The following is a 16,598-nucleotide window of genomic DNA, read 5'->3' as shown; positions in this document are numbered from 1 at the left end:
GTTTCGTGGTCGTTTGGTGTTGTTTGGTTGCTGTCTTGAAGTTCTGTGGCTGTTTGGTTTCTGTTCGTGGTTGATTGTTTGGTGTTTTTCTTCTTTTTCTCCTCATGGCAGAGATTCCCAAGGAGAACCCAAAAATTGAATCTTCCAAAAGGGGGCTGGTCTCCTTTGCCTTTTCTGGATCACCTACTATTACATCTGAAAAGCTTAATGGTAAAAATTATTTGGATTGGTCCACTGCGGTTGAAATGTGGTTTTTAGGTCAGGGTCTTTATGATCATCTTACTAAAAGGGCGTCTGAAGTTGATAAAGAGGTGAGAGATGAATGGCAACGGACAGATTATCAACTTGTATCTCTATTGTGGCAGTCCATTGAGCCTAAATTAATGGTGCATTTTCGTCCGTACAAGACATGCTATGATATTTGGAAGAAGGCTCGAAATGTCTATGCCAATGATATCCAAAGAATATACGAGTCTGTTCATGGTCTGGAAACTCTTCGTATGGTTGATAATGATTTGCCAACGTATTTGAATCGTGCTCAATCCACTATTGATGAGCTCAAGCTAATGTTGGTTAGTGATGATCCTCAACAAATAATAAACAAACTTGATAATATGTTCATGGTGTTTATCCTTCAAGGACTCCACAAAGATTACGGATCTGTTCGAGATCAAATCTTGACAAATCCTGTCATTCCTACAGTAGAAGAACTCATAGACCGATTGATTCGGGTCCCTTCACCAGAGGCAGATCCTCACATAGAATCTGAGTCCTCTGGTTTTATCTCTAGCACAGCTGACCGTGGAAGTCGAGGGCGTGGTCGAGGTCGTGGTCGCGGTAAAGGGGGTAGAGGAAACCTCCATTGTACCTACTGTCAGAGAGATGGACATACACGAGATAGGTGTTATTCCTTGCATGGCTTTCCAAGCAAGACAGCTAATGTGGCTCAATCTCCAACTTCAGCTCCAGAGTTCAAGATTGAACCGGAGGGCAATCATCCAATCACATTATCTACCGATGATTACCAAGACTATCTTCAATTCAAGGCAACTAAACAGGCCTCTTCTTCCATCACTGTTGCTCATACTGGTAATTCTACAGTCTGTCTCTCTCATTCTACATCTATTGGACCTTGGGTTTTGGACTCCGGTGCTTCTGATCACCTAACTGGTAATGTCTCCCTTTTCCCTAACCTATCATCACCTAGAACTCCACACCATATCACTCTTGCAGATGGGTCAAAAGTCCAAGCCACTGGTATTGGTCAAATATCACCTCTCCCATCACTACCATTAAAATCTGTTTTACTAGTTCCTGGATGTCCCTTTAATTTGATTTCTATAAGTAAGTTGACTCGGTCACTAAACTGTGTCATAACCTTCACTTCTGATTCTTTCTTGATACAGGACCGGAGTACGGGACAGACGATTGGAGCCGGATCTGAATTACATGGTCTCTACTACCTTCAGCCTTCTACCTCTACCATATGTGCATCTATTGAGTCTCCTGGTTTAATTCATCGTCGCCTGGGTCATCCAAGCTTGAATAAATTAAAGAAAATGGTACCTCATCTCTCACGGTTGGAGTCCTTAGAGTGTGAGTCGTGTCAATTAGGGAAGCATGTTAAAGCTTCTTTTCCTAATAGTATTAATAGTCGAGCTATGTCTCCTTTTGATGTTATTCATTCTGATGTTTGGGGTCCTAGTCGCGTTCCTTCTCTTTTAGGACATAGGTATTACGTCACCTTTATTGATGATTTTTCTAGATGTACTTGGATATTTTTAATGAAAAATTGTTCTGAGTTATTCAATATTTTCCTAAGTTTCTATTCGGAGATCAAAACTCAATTTGGCAAAGTAATTCGGATTTTACGAAGTGATAATGCTAAAGAATATTTTTCAGATTGCTTCAAATCATTTATGGCTTCCCATGGCATTCTACATCAATCTAGTTGCCCTCATACACCTCAACAAAATGGTGTAGCTGAGCGAAAACATAGACATATTGTGGACACTGCTCGTACTCTTTTATTGAATGCCAATGCACCCCCAAAGTTGTGGGTCGATGCTGTCCTCACTGTAGGGTATTTAATAAATCGAATGCCATCGTCTGTCTTGAATGATCAAGTACCTCATTCCCTATTATACCCATTGGATCCCCTTTATTCTGTTCATCCTCGTGTCTTTGGTTGTACCTGTTTTGTCCATGATCTTTTCTCAGGACGTGCTAAGTTGTCTGCTCGGGCCATCAAATGTGTTTTCTTAGGATACTCCCGTGTTCAAAAGGGGTATTGTTGTTACTCTCCTGCTACGCATCGATTTTACACCAGTGCAGATGTCACTTTCTTTGAAGATACACCATATTTTATTGCCACAGATGTTTCTCCGGTTGACTCAGATCTCCTCTCTCAGGTATTGCCTATTCCTCATTTTGATCATAGTGTGCCTCCTACCACACCTGCTACTTTGGAGGCACCAGATCCTCCCGCACTACCAGGGTCTGACCATCCTCTACACCGATTTGGGATAACTTATGAGCGTCGATCACATACTGTTGTTCCTCCCAATGATTCTTCAATTGAGCCATGTGATTCTACTCCTGCTTCAGTCTCCTCACCTACTCCGGCCCCACCTACCTCAGTTGACTTGCCCATTGCTCTTCATAAAGGTAGTCGTTCTACTTGTAATCCTCATCCTATTTATAACTTTCTTTCATATCATCGTTTGTCTCCTACCTATTATGCTTTTGTCTCTGCTATTTCCTCTATTACCATTCCCAAGACTGTACAGGAGGCCTTAACCCATCCAGGATGGCGTCAAGCAATGATTGATGAGATGACAGCTTTAGACTCCAATCACACTTGGGTACTTGTCCCACCTCTGCCTGGAAAATCTGTTGTTGGTTGTCGGTGGGTATTTAATGTTAAAGTGGGCCCTGATGGACAGGTGGATAGATTGAAAGCTCGTCTTGTGGCTAAGGGATACGCGCAAGTATATGGTTTGGATTACAGCGTCACCTTTTCTCCAGTTGCGAAGATGGCCTCAGTTCGTCTCTTCATAGCTATGGCTACTATGAGGCATTGGCCTTTGTTTCAATTAGACATCAAAAATGCCTTCTTACATGGTGATTTGGAGGAGGAGATTTATATGGATCAACCTCCTGGGTTTGTTGCTCAAGGGGGGTCTGGTCTTGTATGTAAATTACAAAAGTCCTTGTATGGTCTCAAACAATCACCTCGTGCTTTGGTTTGGTCGGTTTAGCAAAGTTATACAGGAATTTGGAATGATCCGCTGCGAGACAGACCACTCTGTTTTCTTTAGACGCTCATCGACACATAGATTTATCTATCTTGTTGTTTATGTAGATGATATTGTGATTACAGGTGATGATCAGGAGGGCATCAAGGCACTGAAGCAACACTTATTTAAACACTTTCAAACTAAGGATTTAGGTCCCCTACGTTATTTCCTCGGGATTGAGGTCGCTCAGTCAAAGTTCGGTATTGCTATTTCTCAGAGAAAATATGCCCTTGATATTCTAGAAGAGACCGGACTTACAGATTGTAAGCCAGTTGACACTCCCATGGATCCTAATGTGAAGCTTATGCCTAATCAGGGGGAGCCTTATCCTGACCCAGGGAGATATCGGAGATTAGTGGGCAAATTGAATTATCTCACCATGACCAGACCTGATATATCCTTTCCTGTCAGCGTTGTAAGTCAGTTTCTTAACTCTCCCTGTGAGAGTCATTGGCTTGCAGTTGTTCGAATCCTTAGATACATCAAAAGATCACCAGGAAAAGGACTTGTTTACAATGATAGAGGACATACAAACATTGTTGGATATTCAGATGCAGATTGGGCAGGTGATGCAAGTGATAGGCGGTCAACATCAGGCTATTATGTCTTCATGGGTGGTAATCTTGTCTCATGGAAGAGTAAAAAGCAAAGTGTTGTTGCACGATCAAGTACAGAAGCAGAATATCGTGCTATGGCTCACACCACATGTGAGCTCTTGTGGCTAAAATTCTTAATTCAAGAGTTGCAGATTTGCAAGGTTGGTCATATGGAACTAGTTTGTGATAACCAGTCAGCTTTATACCTCTCCTCTAATCCAGTTTTTCATGAGAGAACAAAACATATAGAGGTTGACTGCCATTTCATCAGAGAAAAGATCTTCTCCGGTATCATCAAGACCTCCTCAGTTTGCTCCAAGGATCAACTTGCAAATATCTTTACTAAATCTTTACGTGGTCCTAGGATAACATATATATGTAACAAGCTAGATGCATATGATATATATGCTCCAGCTTGAGGGGGAGTGTTAAGATAATTCTATAAGATATAGTTTAGATATACTAGTTTATCTTTTCTTTAGTTAGTTTTATCTAAATCCCTAAACTTTAGGGATTGATTATGTTTTCTGCCTATTTATTTTATTGTACCTATTCAGATTCAATAATAAGAAATTATTCATATTCAAGTCAGGTAATATAACCCGTCCTGCTCTTTAGCAATTCCAATCATCCTCCCCGTGGCAAGATCCTGAAAAACACAATGGGAGTGGAAAAAGTGACTGCACAGTTTAAGTCTTGGGTGATCTTATGAATAGACAAGAGGTTGTTAGATAGTTGTGGAACATGAAGCACATTTTTTAAAAGGAGGGAAGATTGAAGTTGAATGTTGCCACAACCAATAACAGGGGTATGAGAACCATTAGCAACAGTGATATGTTGGTTACCAGATGAAGTGGTATAGGATGAAAAATAAGGAGAATGAGGTGTCATATGATCAGTAGCACCAGAGTCTATAATCCAGATATTCTCAGTATTAGAAGCATTAAAGGATAAGAAGCTAGAACTCTTACCAGTCATGGTTAAGGAACAAGAACTAGATGTCTTACTAAGAGAGTCCATAAGAGCCCTTAGGCGTTCTAACTCTGCTTTGCTGAGAGCTAGTACCTCATTTTCTGCTGGTGGGATAGATGGGGCACTTTCATGGTCAGATGTTACTTGATTAGCACGTCGTTGTGTAAGCCCTTTGAACCCTCCAATTCGCTCAAGGACCTTCTCCTTCCCATGGAGCCTATAACATGTCTCCTTAGTATGGTCCGTCTTCCTGCAATAACTACACCACCGATCATCACGACCAGCTTTTATTGGTGGCCTTCTAGATGAAGAGCCTTTTACAGGACCCTTGCCACTAGCTAAGGCTGAACCATCTAGAGGACCCTTACTCGTAGCCAAGGCTAAACCATCAATGGAACTGCCTTCTTCCAACATAACTGACCTCAGAGTTTCTTCACCTCGTACAATGTGGAACACCTCCGAGAGAGAAGGAAGTTTATTCTTACCCAAAATCTGAACCCGAATCGGATCAAACTCTGAGTTTAGTTCATGTAGGAACTTAAAGACTCGCACCCTTTCTAGGAATTCTGTTAGTGTGTCTGAATCAGCTGTACACTTCATTTTCAAATTCTGATATTGATCCAACTCAATCCACAAACCATTCAATGTTCCGTAGTAATCTGTTACTGAAAGACTCCCTTGCTTGGTATTAAAGATCTTGCTCTCTATTTCATAACACGCTACAGTATCCTTCTTCATAGAATATGTCTTTCTAAGGTTCTCCCAAATTTCCTTCGCATTGGAGAAAAACATGCAATTCCGGCTGATCTCCGGTGTCATAGAATGCCACAGCCAGGTCATGATTAGAGAGTCTTCATCATCCCAAGCTTCATATTTTGGGTCTGTTTTGGCTGGAGGGTCTCCTTCAATGTGATTCAACTTCTTTTGTCCCTTGAGGGTTGTGCGAACCAATTGAGCCCACTGTAAATAATTTCGCCCATCAAGGCGATAAGGGCTTTGCAGAACCTGTAAATCGTTGGTACTCAAAACAGGGGTTGTCTTGTCTTCAGACATACTGGGAGAATGATAAAATGCAGAAATAGGTGTCTGGTGAACAGTAACTACGTTTAAAGCTACCCCTGGGACCGAGTCAGGAATAGTCGACGACCAAGTTTGTGGTGGCTCGGTCAAAGAACAGCGGCTGGGAAGGTGCTAAAAGTGAACAAATTCAATTCGCAGCAATGAAGGCTGCCTAGACAATGCGGAAGCAGAGCCCCCTGGATCAGGAGCTCTGATACCAACTTGAAAAAAGGAACAGAATATTATTTGAATAATATTTGAATTGCTTGATTATTGAGAGTTTGTACAAAATATATTTATATAGACTACTAGTCTCCTAATTAAGGAAATATTCAAATAAAATCTGTACAAATCAAATCAGCCAAATCTGTCCTAATTACATAACAAATCTCCTAATTATTATAGAACAAATCTGGAACAAATCTCTTAATTATTATAGAACAAATCTCCTAATTATTATAGAACAAACCTGTCACAAATCTGTCCTAATTACATTTTACAACAAAAACACATTTAATTGCTCGAGCAGATAATTTATCCAAACCAGGAGAGACATTATGGACAAAACATGTACACCCAAAGACTCGAGGTGAGACATGAAACAAGGGTTCCTTTGGATAAACATTGGAGAAAGGGATTTTATTTTCAAGAGAAGAAGAGGGCATCCTGTTTATTAAAAAACAAGAAGTGAGAATTGCATCACCCGAATGATGTATAGGAATATTTGCATTGAGCATTAGGGTGCGTGCAGTCTCCTATTTTTTCTTTCTGCTATTTCATTTTGTTGGGGTGTATGTGGATAGGTAGACTGATGCAAGACACCCTGTGAGGATAGGAAAGAGGATAATTCAAAGAGAAATATTCTTTTGCATTGTCACTTCGAAAAATTTTAATTAGTCTCCCAAATTGGTTTTTTTATCTCATTGAAGGACATAAAAATAGACGAAAGCTCAGAACGATCTTTCATTAAATATATCCAAGTACATCGAGAAAATTCATCAATAAAGGTTACAAAATATCTAAAACCAAAAGATGTTACACGACTTGGACCTTAAATATCAGAATGAATGGTGGTGAAAATCGAGTTACATCTTTTATCAGTTTGCTTGGGAAAAGACGACCTAACATGTTTGCCTAATTGACATGATTCACAACCTAACTTTGCTAATTTTTGAAGACTAGGGACCAAAAGTTTCAACTTGGATAGACTTGGGTGACCCAAACAATCATGCAAAAGCTTGGGTGACAAAACAGCAACATAAGATACAGGTGGTTGCATTTCAAAATAGTAGAGACCTTTAGATTCATGTCCTGCGCCAATCTTTCGACCCGTACTACGTTCCTAAATAACAAAAGATTCAACACTAAAGGTTACTGAACAATTTAAGGATTTGTTTAACTGACTTAAAGAGATTAAGTTGAAAGGACAATTAGGAATAAACAAAACAGAGTTTAAATTTAATGAGGGAGACAGAGAGACTTGACCGATTCCTTTAGGAGCAATTCTGATCCATCTGCTAAGGTAATAAGGTGAGGTGATTTAAGTGGGGACATGGAAGAAAACATAGAATTATTACCAGTTATATGATCAGAGGCTCCTGAACAATGATCCATGGACTTTGATTTGCAGTTGAATGAGAAATACAAGCTGTAGAAACAGTAGTGATAGAGGAAGATTGAGCTTGATTCATAGATTTCCATTGAAGATATTCCTGATAGTCATCTTCAAGAACCTTCATCTCAGATTTTCCTAATTTCTCAAACTTGGATAGATTTGCTATCTTCTCTGGAAAACCATGAAGAGAATAACAATTCTCTTGGGTATGACCCATCCTCTTGCAGTATGAGCATTGAGGACGACCACTTCTACCTCCTCTTCCTCCTCGATTTTCACGACCACCTCTACCCTGACTTGAAACCATTGCAGAAGCTTCAACAATTCCACTAGAATTTTCATTCTTCACTTCTGTAGGGACACGAAGAAGTCTAGTTACTAGGCTGTCCATTGAAGGAATCTCGTGGCCGGTCAGAATCTGGTCACAAACATGATTGAAGTCTGGTGCAATGTTCTCAGGATCAGCACCATATAAATCTCAGGAGGTTGATCCATATAAATCTCTTCCTCCAAATCACCATGTAAGAAGGCATTTTTGATATCTAATTGAAACAAAGGCCAATGCCTCATAGCAGCCATAGCTAAAAAGAGACGAACTGAGGCCATCTTCGCAACTGGAGAGAAGGTGTCGCTGTAATCCGAACCATATACTTGCGTGTATCCCTTAGCCACAAGATGAGCTTTCAATCTATCCACCTGTCCATCAGGGCCCATTTTAACATTAAATACCCACCGACAACCAACAACAGATTTTTCAGGCAGAGGTGGGACAAGTACCCAAGTGTTGTTGGAGTCTAAAGTTGTCATCTCATCAATCATTGCTTGTCGCCATCCTGGATGGGTTAAGGCCTCCTGTACTGTCTTGAGAATGGTAATAGAGGAAATAGCAGAGACAAAAGCATAATAGGTAGGAGACAAATGTGATATGAAAGAAAGTTATAAATAGGATGAGGATTACAAGTAGAACGACTACCTTTACGAAGAGCAATGGGCAAGTCAACTGAGGTAGGTGGGGCCGGAGTAGGTGAGGAGACTGAAGCAGGAGTAGAATCACATGGCTCAATTGAAGAATCATTGGGAGGAACAACAGTATGTGATCGACGTGCATAGGTTATCCTAAATCGGTGTAGAGGATGGTCAGACCCTGGTAGTGCGGGAGGATCTGATGCCTCTAAAGTAGTAGGTGTGGTAGGAGGCACACTATGATCAAAATGAGGAATAGGCAATACCTGAGAGGAGATCTGAGTCAACCGGAGAGACATCTGTGGCAAAAAAATATGGTGTATCTTCAAAGAAAGTGACATCTGCACTGGTGTAAAATCGATGCGTAGCAGGAAAGTAACAACGGTACCCCTTTTGGACACGAGAGTATCCTAAGAACACACATTTGATGGCCCGAGCAGACAACTTAGCACGTCCTGAGAAAAGATCATGGACAAAACAAGTACAACCAAAGACACGAGGATGAAGAAAATAAAGGGGATCTAATGGGTATAATAGGGAATGAGGTACTTGATCATTCAAGACAGACGATGACATTCGATTTATTAAATACCCTGCAGTGAGGACAACATCGCCCCACAACTTTGGGGGTGCATTGGCATTCAATAAAAGAGTACGAGCAGTGTCCACAATATGTCTATGCTTTCGCTCAGCTACACCATTTTGTTGAGGTGTATTAGGGCAACTAGATTGATGTAGAATGCCATGGGAAGCCATAAATGATTTGAAGCAATCTGAAAAATATTCTTTAGCATTATCACTTCGTAAAATCCGAATTACTTTGCCAAATTGAGTTTTGATCTCCAAATAGAAACTTAGGAAAATATTGAATAACTCAGAATGATTTTTCATTAAAAATATCCAAGTACATCTAGAAAAATCATCAATAAAGGTGACGTAATACCTATGTCCTAAAAGAGAAGGAACGCGACTAGGACCCCAAACATCAGAATGAATAACATCAAAAGGAGACATAGCTCGACTATTAATACTATTAGGAAAAGAAGCTCTAACATGCTTCCCTGATTGACATGACTCACACTCTAAGGAAACCAACCGTGAGAGATGAGGTACCATTTTCTTTAATTTATTCAAGCTTGGATGACCTAGGCGACGATGGATTAAACCAGGAGACTCAATAGATGCACATATGGTAGAGGTAGAAGGCTGAAGGTAGTAGAGACCATGTGATTCAGATTCGGTTCCAATCGTCTGTCCCGTACTCTGGTCCTGTATCAAGAAAGAATCAGAAGTGAAGGTTATGACACAGTTTAGTGACCGAGTCAACTTATAGAAATCAAATTAAAGGGACATCCAAGAATTAGTAAAACAGATTTTAATGGTAGTGATGGGAAAGGTGATATTTGGCCAATACCAGTGGCTTGAACTTTTGACCCATCTGCAAGAGTGATATGATGTGGAGTTTTAGGTGATGATAGGTTAGGGAAAAGGGAGACATTACCAGTTAGGTGATCAGAAGCACCGAAGTCCAAAACTGAAGGTCCAATAGAAGTAGAATGAGAGAGACAAACTGTAGAATTACCAGTATGAGCAACAGTGATGGAAGAAGAGGTCTGTTTAGTTGCCTTGAATTGAAGATACTCTTGGTAATCATCGGTAGATAATGTGATAATGTGATTGGCTGATTGCCCTCCGGTTCAATCTTGAGCTCTGGAGCTGAAGTTGGAGATTGAACCACATTAGCTGTCTTGCTCGGAAATCCATGCAAGGAATAACACCTGTCTCGTGTATGTCCATCTCTCTGACAGTAGGTACAATGGAGGTTTCCTCTACCCCCTTTACCACGACCACGCCCTCGACTTCCACGGTCAGCTGTACTAGATATAAAAGCAAAGGACTCAGATTCTGTGTGAGGATCTGCCTCTGGTGAAGGGACCCGAATCAGTCGATCTATGAGTTCTTCTACTGTAGGAATGACAGGATTTGTCAAGATTTGATCTCGAACAGATCCGTAATCTTTGTGGAGTCCTTGAAGGATAAACACCATGAACATATTATCAAGTTTGTTTAATATTTGTTGAGGATCATCACTAACCAACATTAGCTTGAGCTCATCAATAGTGGATTGAGCACGATTCAAATACGTTGGCAGATCATTATCAACCGTACGAAGAGTTGCCAGACCATGAACAGACTCGTATATTCTTTGGATATCATTGGCATAGACATTTCGAGCCTTCTTCCAAATATCATAGCATGTCTTGTACGGACGAAAATGCACCATTAATATAGGCTCAATGGACTGCCACAATAGAGATACAAGTTGATAATCTGCCCGTTGCCATTCATCTCTCACCTCTTTATCAATTTCGGACGCCCTTTTAGTAAGATGATCATAAAAACCCTGACCTAAAAACCATATGTCAACCGCAGTGGACCAATCCAAATAATTTTTACCATTAAGTTTTTCAGATGTAATAGTAGGTGATCCAGAAAAGGCAAAGGAGACCAGCCCCCTTTTAGAAGATTCAATTTTTGGATTCTCCTTAGGAATCTCTTCCATGAAGAGAAAAAGAAGAAAAACAGCAAACATTCAGCCACGAAACTCCGAGGTAGCAACCAATCAACCACGGAACTCCGAGGTAGCAACCAAACCACCACGGAACCCCGAGACAGCAACCAAACAGCCACAGAACTCCGAGACAGCAACCAAACAACCACGAAACTTCGAGGCAGCAACCAAACGACCACAAAACAACGAGGCCGCAACCAAACGACCACCAATAGACCACCTAGAGTGTGACCCACAACCTGAAAAGGGTCAAAACGAGAAGAGGGAGGGCCGGCGAGTCCAACGGAGTGAACCGCGCCGCAAACGGAGGCTGGGAGGACGGCGCGTGAAGCCCACGCGTCGGCGAGCTTCCTCAACAGGAACCGTGGGTGAGAGCGCGTGAGACGGCGGCTGACGGCGGCTCGCGACGAAGAGGCCGATCGGCGACCTCTGAGTGTGCAAGCGGTGTCAACTCCGGCAACCGCGAACAAAATTCGAAAACCCTAGAAACCGTAGATGTTGGCGGCTAGATTAGGGTTCCTGGACCAGAGTGTTCTGGTATCAACTTGAATATGAATAATTTCTTATTATTGAATCTGAATGGGTACAATAAAATAAATAGACATAAAATATAATCAATCCCTAAAGTTTAGGGATTTAGATAAAACTGACTAAGGAAACTAAACTAGAAATTAGGAGAAGATAAACTAGTATATCTAAACTATATCTTATAGAATTATCTTAACAATTGCATTTACCATTTCTCTCAACATTTACATTCCACTAGACTGTTGTAAAACGTATCTTGAGGTATCTTCGAGGAACTATTGATTTTGGTCTATGTCTTAACTCACTGCTACTGCTCCATCATCTCTGCAAGGTTTTTCAATTGCGGATTGCGCATTTGACATAGATGATCAAACTCTGGGGCTGGCATATTTTTTGGACCCAATCTTATTTACTTGTGGTCTAAGAAGCAGACTCTTGTAGTGTGCTCTTCTGCTGAAGTTAAATATCGCAGTTTAGCATTGGCTAGTTCTGAAATTTTATGGATTCAGTCTTTGCTCAATGAGTTACAAATTCAAATTCCAACTCCAGTTCTTTACAGTGACAATCAAAGTACTATTGCTCTCAGCCATTATCCAGTTCTTCATTCAAGAACTAAGCATATGGAACTTGATATCTTCTTTGTCAAGGAAAAGGTTCTTAATAAATCTTAGATTGTCTCCTATCTTCCAGCTCCGGCTTAAGTTGCTGATATACTCACCAAGCCACTAAGACTCAGTTTTGCTGCTTCAGAGAATCAGAGACAAACTGAAGGTTTTGAGTTCCTCTCAACCTAAGTTTGTGGGGGAGTAATAGAGTATTAGAGAAAACTCTTCTCTTTCTGTTGTAAGCTGAGTGGCTGTGCCAACATTGGCACAGTTAGTTAGAAGGTTTTTAGCTTCTCTGTAAGTTGATTGGCTGTTGCCATGTCAGCATAATTACCTAGCTTCTCTTGTACACTTCTCTGTCACTATATATAACATGTTCTCTATCATTGAAGAGATCAGAATATTAATAATAACAGAATTCAGTTTTCTTCTATTTCTCTCTCTGAATATTCACAGTATGGAACTACCCATTGTATTCATAACCTGTGTGTAGCCCTATATAATATGATAGATTGAAATGTTTTCGTATCTTTAGATAATTTTTGCTTTCATTGAAACCAAAATGTTGTAGGTCGGTGCTCTTGAAGGGGATGAAGAGTTGACACCTCTCGGGCATCATCTGGCAAAACTTCCTGTGGATGTATTAATTGGGAAGGTGTACACCAATTTTTTTCTTTCATCTTATCTTCAAAGGTTTAAATTTAACATTTGTTTTTCGATGTTGTTGGTATATCATAAAAAAATTGATGATTTTTTATATGGTGTTTGTCTATACTTTCCTCATTTTAAGATGATAAAGATTCCAAGAGAATGAGAGAAAGAATAAGAAAGGTATAGAAAAACAGGGAGAGATCTGAAGTTCTGAACTATTATTCTGTTATTGACAAGTGTTATGTCTGAACTGACATCAACTTCGATACATAGTTAGAGTTTAGGATTTAGGAAGGAGAAAATCAGGCACCATATTCCCCCTTTTAATTAACCTTGTAAGTTTTCAAGTATTTTCTACCTGATGGTTAATTTTGATATACTTAATGTATAATATGGTTCTTTCTGTTTAATCAAGGCTTGATTGGGATAAAATGAATGTCTATATTTTCATTTTTTTCAAATGAGTTGCACTTTTATCAGGTTGGCTAACCCCTCCAATGCACAGCATTTGTAGAAGTTTTTTTTTCTTCCATTAGATAATCTTCTTTTGTTCTTATTTTGACATTTCAATTATCAAATTTGTTACAATGATCTTCAAGGGGCAATGTCATTTACAAGTTTTTTGTGTCATATTTCTTCTTTGTAAGATGTTTATAATGACCATTGAGTTCTGCCATGGTGCTCTTCTCCTTGTTTTTCATTGCTTTTGGCAACTGTTAATACCATATCTCAAATTTACTGAGAATGTGGTGCTCGCTATTTGCTAAGTACATCTCCATTCTGCTTTGCTCTTCATTGATGTTGAAATAAATGTGATATAAGACATGCTGAGCCATCCATGGATGGTATTGTTTCTGTAATTGCAGATGATGCTGTATGGTGCAATGTTTGGTTGTTTGTCTCCTATTCTTTCAGTTGCTGCATTTCTGAGTTACAAATCTCCATTTGTGTATCCTAAGGATGAGGTCTTATTCAGCACTTTGATACTTGTTTCTGCAGCTTTACTTCATATTAGATTTTAAATGAACTGTTGTGTCTATCTTCAGAGGCAAAATGTTGAGAGAGCAAAATTGACACTGTTGAATGATAAGCTAGATGGGCCTAGCAACACAAATGATATTGATCAGCAATCTGATCACTTACTGATGATGACAGCCTATAAAAGATGGGAAAGGATTTTGACTGAGGTCAGTATGTATTTGCAAGTTTTACTATATTACTGTTTATTTTGTTACTTTTCCTAGTGCTCAAACTAAGATTACTCATGAAGCAACCCTACAATAACAAATGACTACTCTATGTTGCCTATAAATAGTTGTTAGTAAATAAAAATAACTTTGGAGATTTGATATAACCTTTTCTTATTTCTTTTATATTTTTTTTATTTTCATAGTTACCTATTTTAAGGACAAATGTATCTCTATAATAAAGTAAGAGAAGAATGTAATTAGTATGATACAAATTGATAATATTCTCTCTTTCAACTTGGTATCAAAGCTCCCGATCTTGGGAGCTCAGTTTCCGCTACCCTAAACATAAAACAAATCTAAGACACTACCACCTTCACTGCCGCTGCTGCCATCACCACTGTTGAAGTTGGCTGTGAGCTAGAAAGGAGTGCTCATCATCGGTGATCACAACGCCGTGAGTCACATGATCAAAGACCTCCCCACGCACTGCCACAGTCCGTCCCTTTTCCTGGCGCGTGTAGGCCACGCACTCATCTCTAGCAAGACCCACTCGTCGGTGACCACCCAGAAAGGTTCATCGGCGACCCCCCAACTCATTCCAAAGGGTGGTGCCGTCCAGATTCTTCTGGTTTATTGCAGATCTAAGTTCTTTGTCTCTTTCCTGTTATTTATTTTTTGAGTTCATCCATGGGTGATGCAAATTCCCATCTTTCAACTGGAACTGGATATTATTGCATGTAAGGTAGAGATTGATCGTCTAAAAATGATGATTGAATCTATGAGTAAGCCCTCTGGCTCATGTACTCTGTCCATGAAGGGTAAGAGCATTTTTAATACTTTTGGCTTTGTTTCTCAGGGAGTTTAGATTCTTGATTTTGGAGCAACAATTTATATGACTCCCTTTCCTTCACTCTTTCCATCATATTCCAAAACAAACACCAAACAATTCATTACAGTTGCTAATGGAAATAATGAGCCCATTATTACCTTCAATGAAAATGAATCCTTGTTTGTCTATCCTCGGCTTTAGGGGGAGAAAAATTTAGAACCCAAAGACGAGTCTTTTAGAGTTATTACCATTTTTGTCTTTATGGGAAGTCCAAAATGAAGAAGAGGAAGATAAGTTCTTTGGCATAAAATATCAAAGGAAGAAAAAACCCACCTTAGTTCCATAACAAAAGGAATCGTCTGACTAAGAGGTAACTGATCCTGAAGGTAATTTGGAGGAAGTAAGTGTTAATAATGATACTCATATGCCTATTGCTTTGAGGAGAGGGAAAAGATCTTGTGTTAAATATCCTATTTCACAGTATGTTTGTACTAACCACTTGTCTGCTCAACATCAAAGTTTTATAGTTGTCATTGATTCGGTAGATAACCCAACTTCAGTCCAAGAAGCTATGAGAGAAGAACACTGGGTTCTAGCCATGAAAGAAGAAATGAAGGCATTGGAAAAGAACTAAACATGGGAGCAACTATAGTACTCCCTCTGATTTTAAATATAAGCAACAAAAATATAATTCACGCTAACTATGAAAGTGAGTTAATAATATTTAATTGCACAAATACCATTTAAAAAATAACATACTTTTTTGAACTATCTTTTCTTGGAACTTGATAGTAAGAATAAAAAGAATCATTGGAATACAATCTCAATTAAATGATGGGGTATTTTGGAGATGGTAGCATTAAATGTAGTAAATTTAGTTAAAATTTTTATATTTGAGACCAAGAATCGTGTGTTTTGTTTCTTATATTCAGAATCGGAGGGAGTATTTATTCTTTTGGGGGGAGGGGAGAGAACACACATTGATCAACTACTGTTGCTTATCATTGTCATGATTATGATAAGACTTTAGTGATGAATATACTTAAATGTAAGCTGTATGAATAAATACGATATGCATTTTTCCATAGAAAGTGTCACATTTGTGCATATACTCTAAAGGAAGGTGTTCTTGCAGAACATAGGTTTAATTGCTTGATAATTTTAAATCTGCAGAAAGGAACTAAAGCTGCACAGCAATTCTGCAATTCATTTTTCTTAAGCAGCTCTGTAATGTTTATGATAAGGTATTATTGTTTTTATCTGCATCTCATTCAAGTGACTAAATAGCTAGATTTACATTTTTTTTTCTACTGTATTCATAACTTCTCCCCTTTTCCCTTTTAGGAGGGTGTTCAGCTACCTCTTGGTATTCTAATTTCCTCTGTTTTTTTGTATCTGTGTTGATTGCAACTGTTATTACTTGTTTATTCCTTGTTTCCCTAGTTTTGCTTAGATTGAAAAGGAGATAGCTGTAACTTATATCAATCTCTATGATTCAGGTGTTTACATTTCTGTATATTTTGTATATGTTTGTTTCGGATAAGAGCTTTTTCTCAAGCAACAATAATAGAATCAGTTTCAAGTTGGTACTGGAGCTCTATAACTTTTTCTACTTAGCCACCATTATTTAATATAATCTGTGGGTTTCCTGACCAGCCATCCATCTTGTTTGTAAATTATACTCTATATCAACTCTTTTCAGTACCTAGTTTATTTGAT

The 16,598-nt window shown here is 39.2% G+C and overlaps 1 protein-coding gene across 8 annotated transcripts in view; it reads left to right on the top strand.

The window, feature by feature from the left end:
• The window catches only part of LOC109811329 (RNA helicase family protein), an 85,455-nt gene that overhangs the window by 51,672 nt on the left and 17,185 nt on the right, over window positions 1-16,598 (top strand). For 5 of the 8 annotated variants that reach the window (XM_083075969.1, XM_083075971.1, XM_083075974.1 and 2 more), the window contains one exon: window positions 1,407-6,770. In XM_083075969.1, coding sequence (XP_082932095.1) covers window positions 1,407-3,260 — 1,854 coding nt within the window. In that variant the 3' untranslated portion in view covers window positions 3,261-6,770. Of the gene's footprint in view, window positions 1-1,406; window positions 6,771-12,780; window positions 12,865-13,726; window positions 13,826-13,906; window positions 14,048-16,052; window positions 16,124-16,378; window positions 16,584-16,598 lie in introns of those variants that run through there. The other 3 variants (XM_083075972.1, XM_020375034.3, XM_083075970.1) reach the window with 3 other exon arrangements.

The sequence above is a fragment of the Cajanus cajan genome, chromosome 5 (genome assembly GCF_000230855.2).
Source record: "Cajanus cajan strain Asha chromosome 5, NIPB_CcT2T_4, whole genome shotgun sequence".
Taxonomy (NCBI): domain Eukaryota; kingdom Viridiplantae; phylum Streptophyta; class Magnoliopsida; order Fabales; family Fabaceae; genus Cajanus; species Cajanus cajan.
The sequence above is the reverse complement of the archived record's forward strand: the minus strand, read 5'-3'. Positions and strand labels throughout refer to the sequence as shown.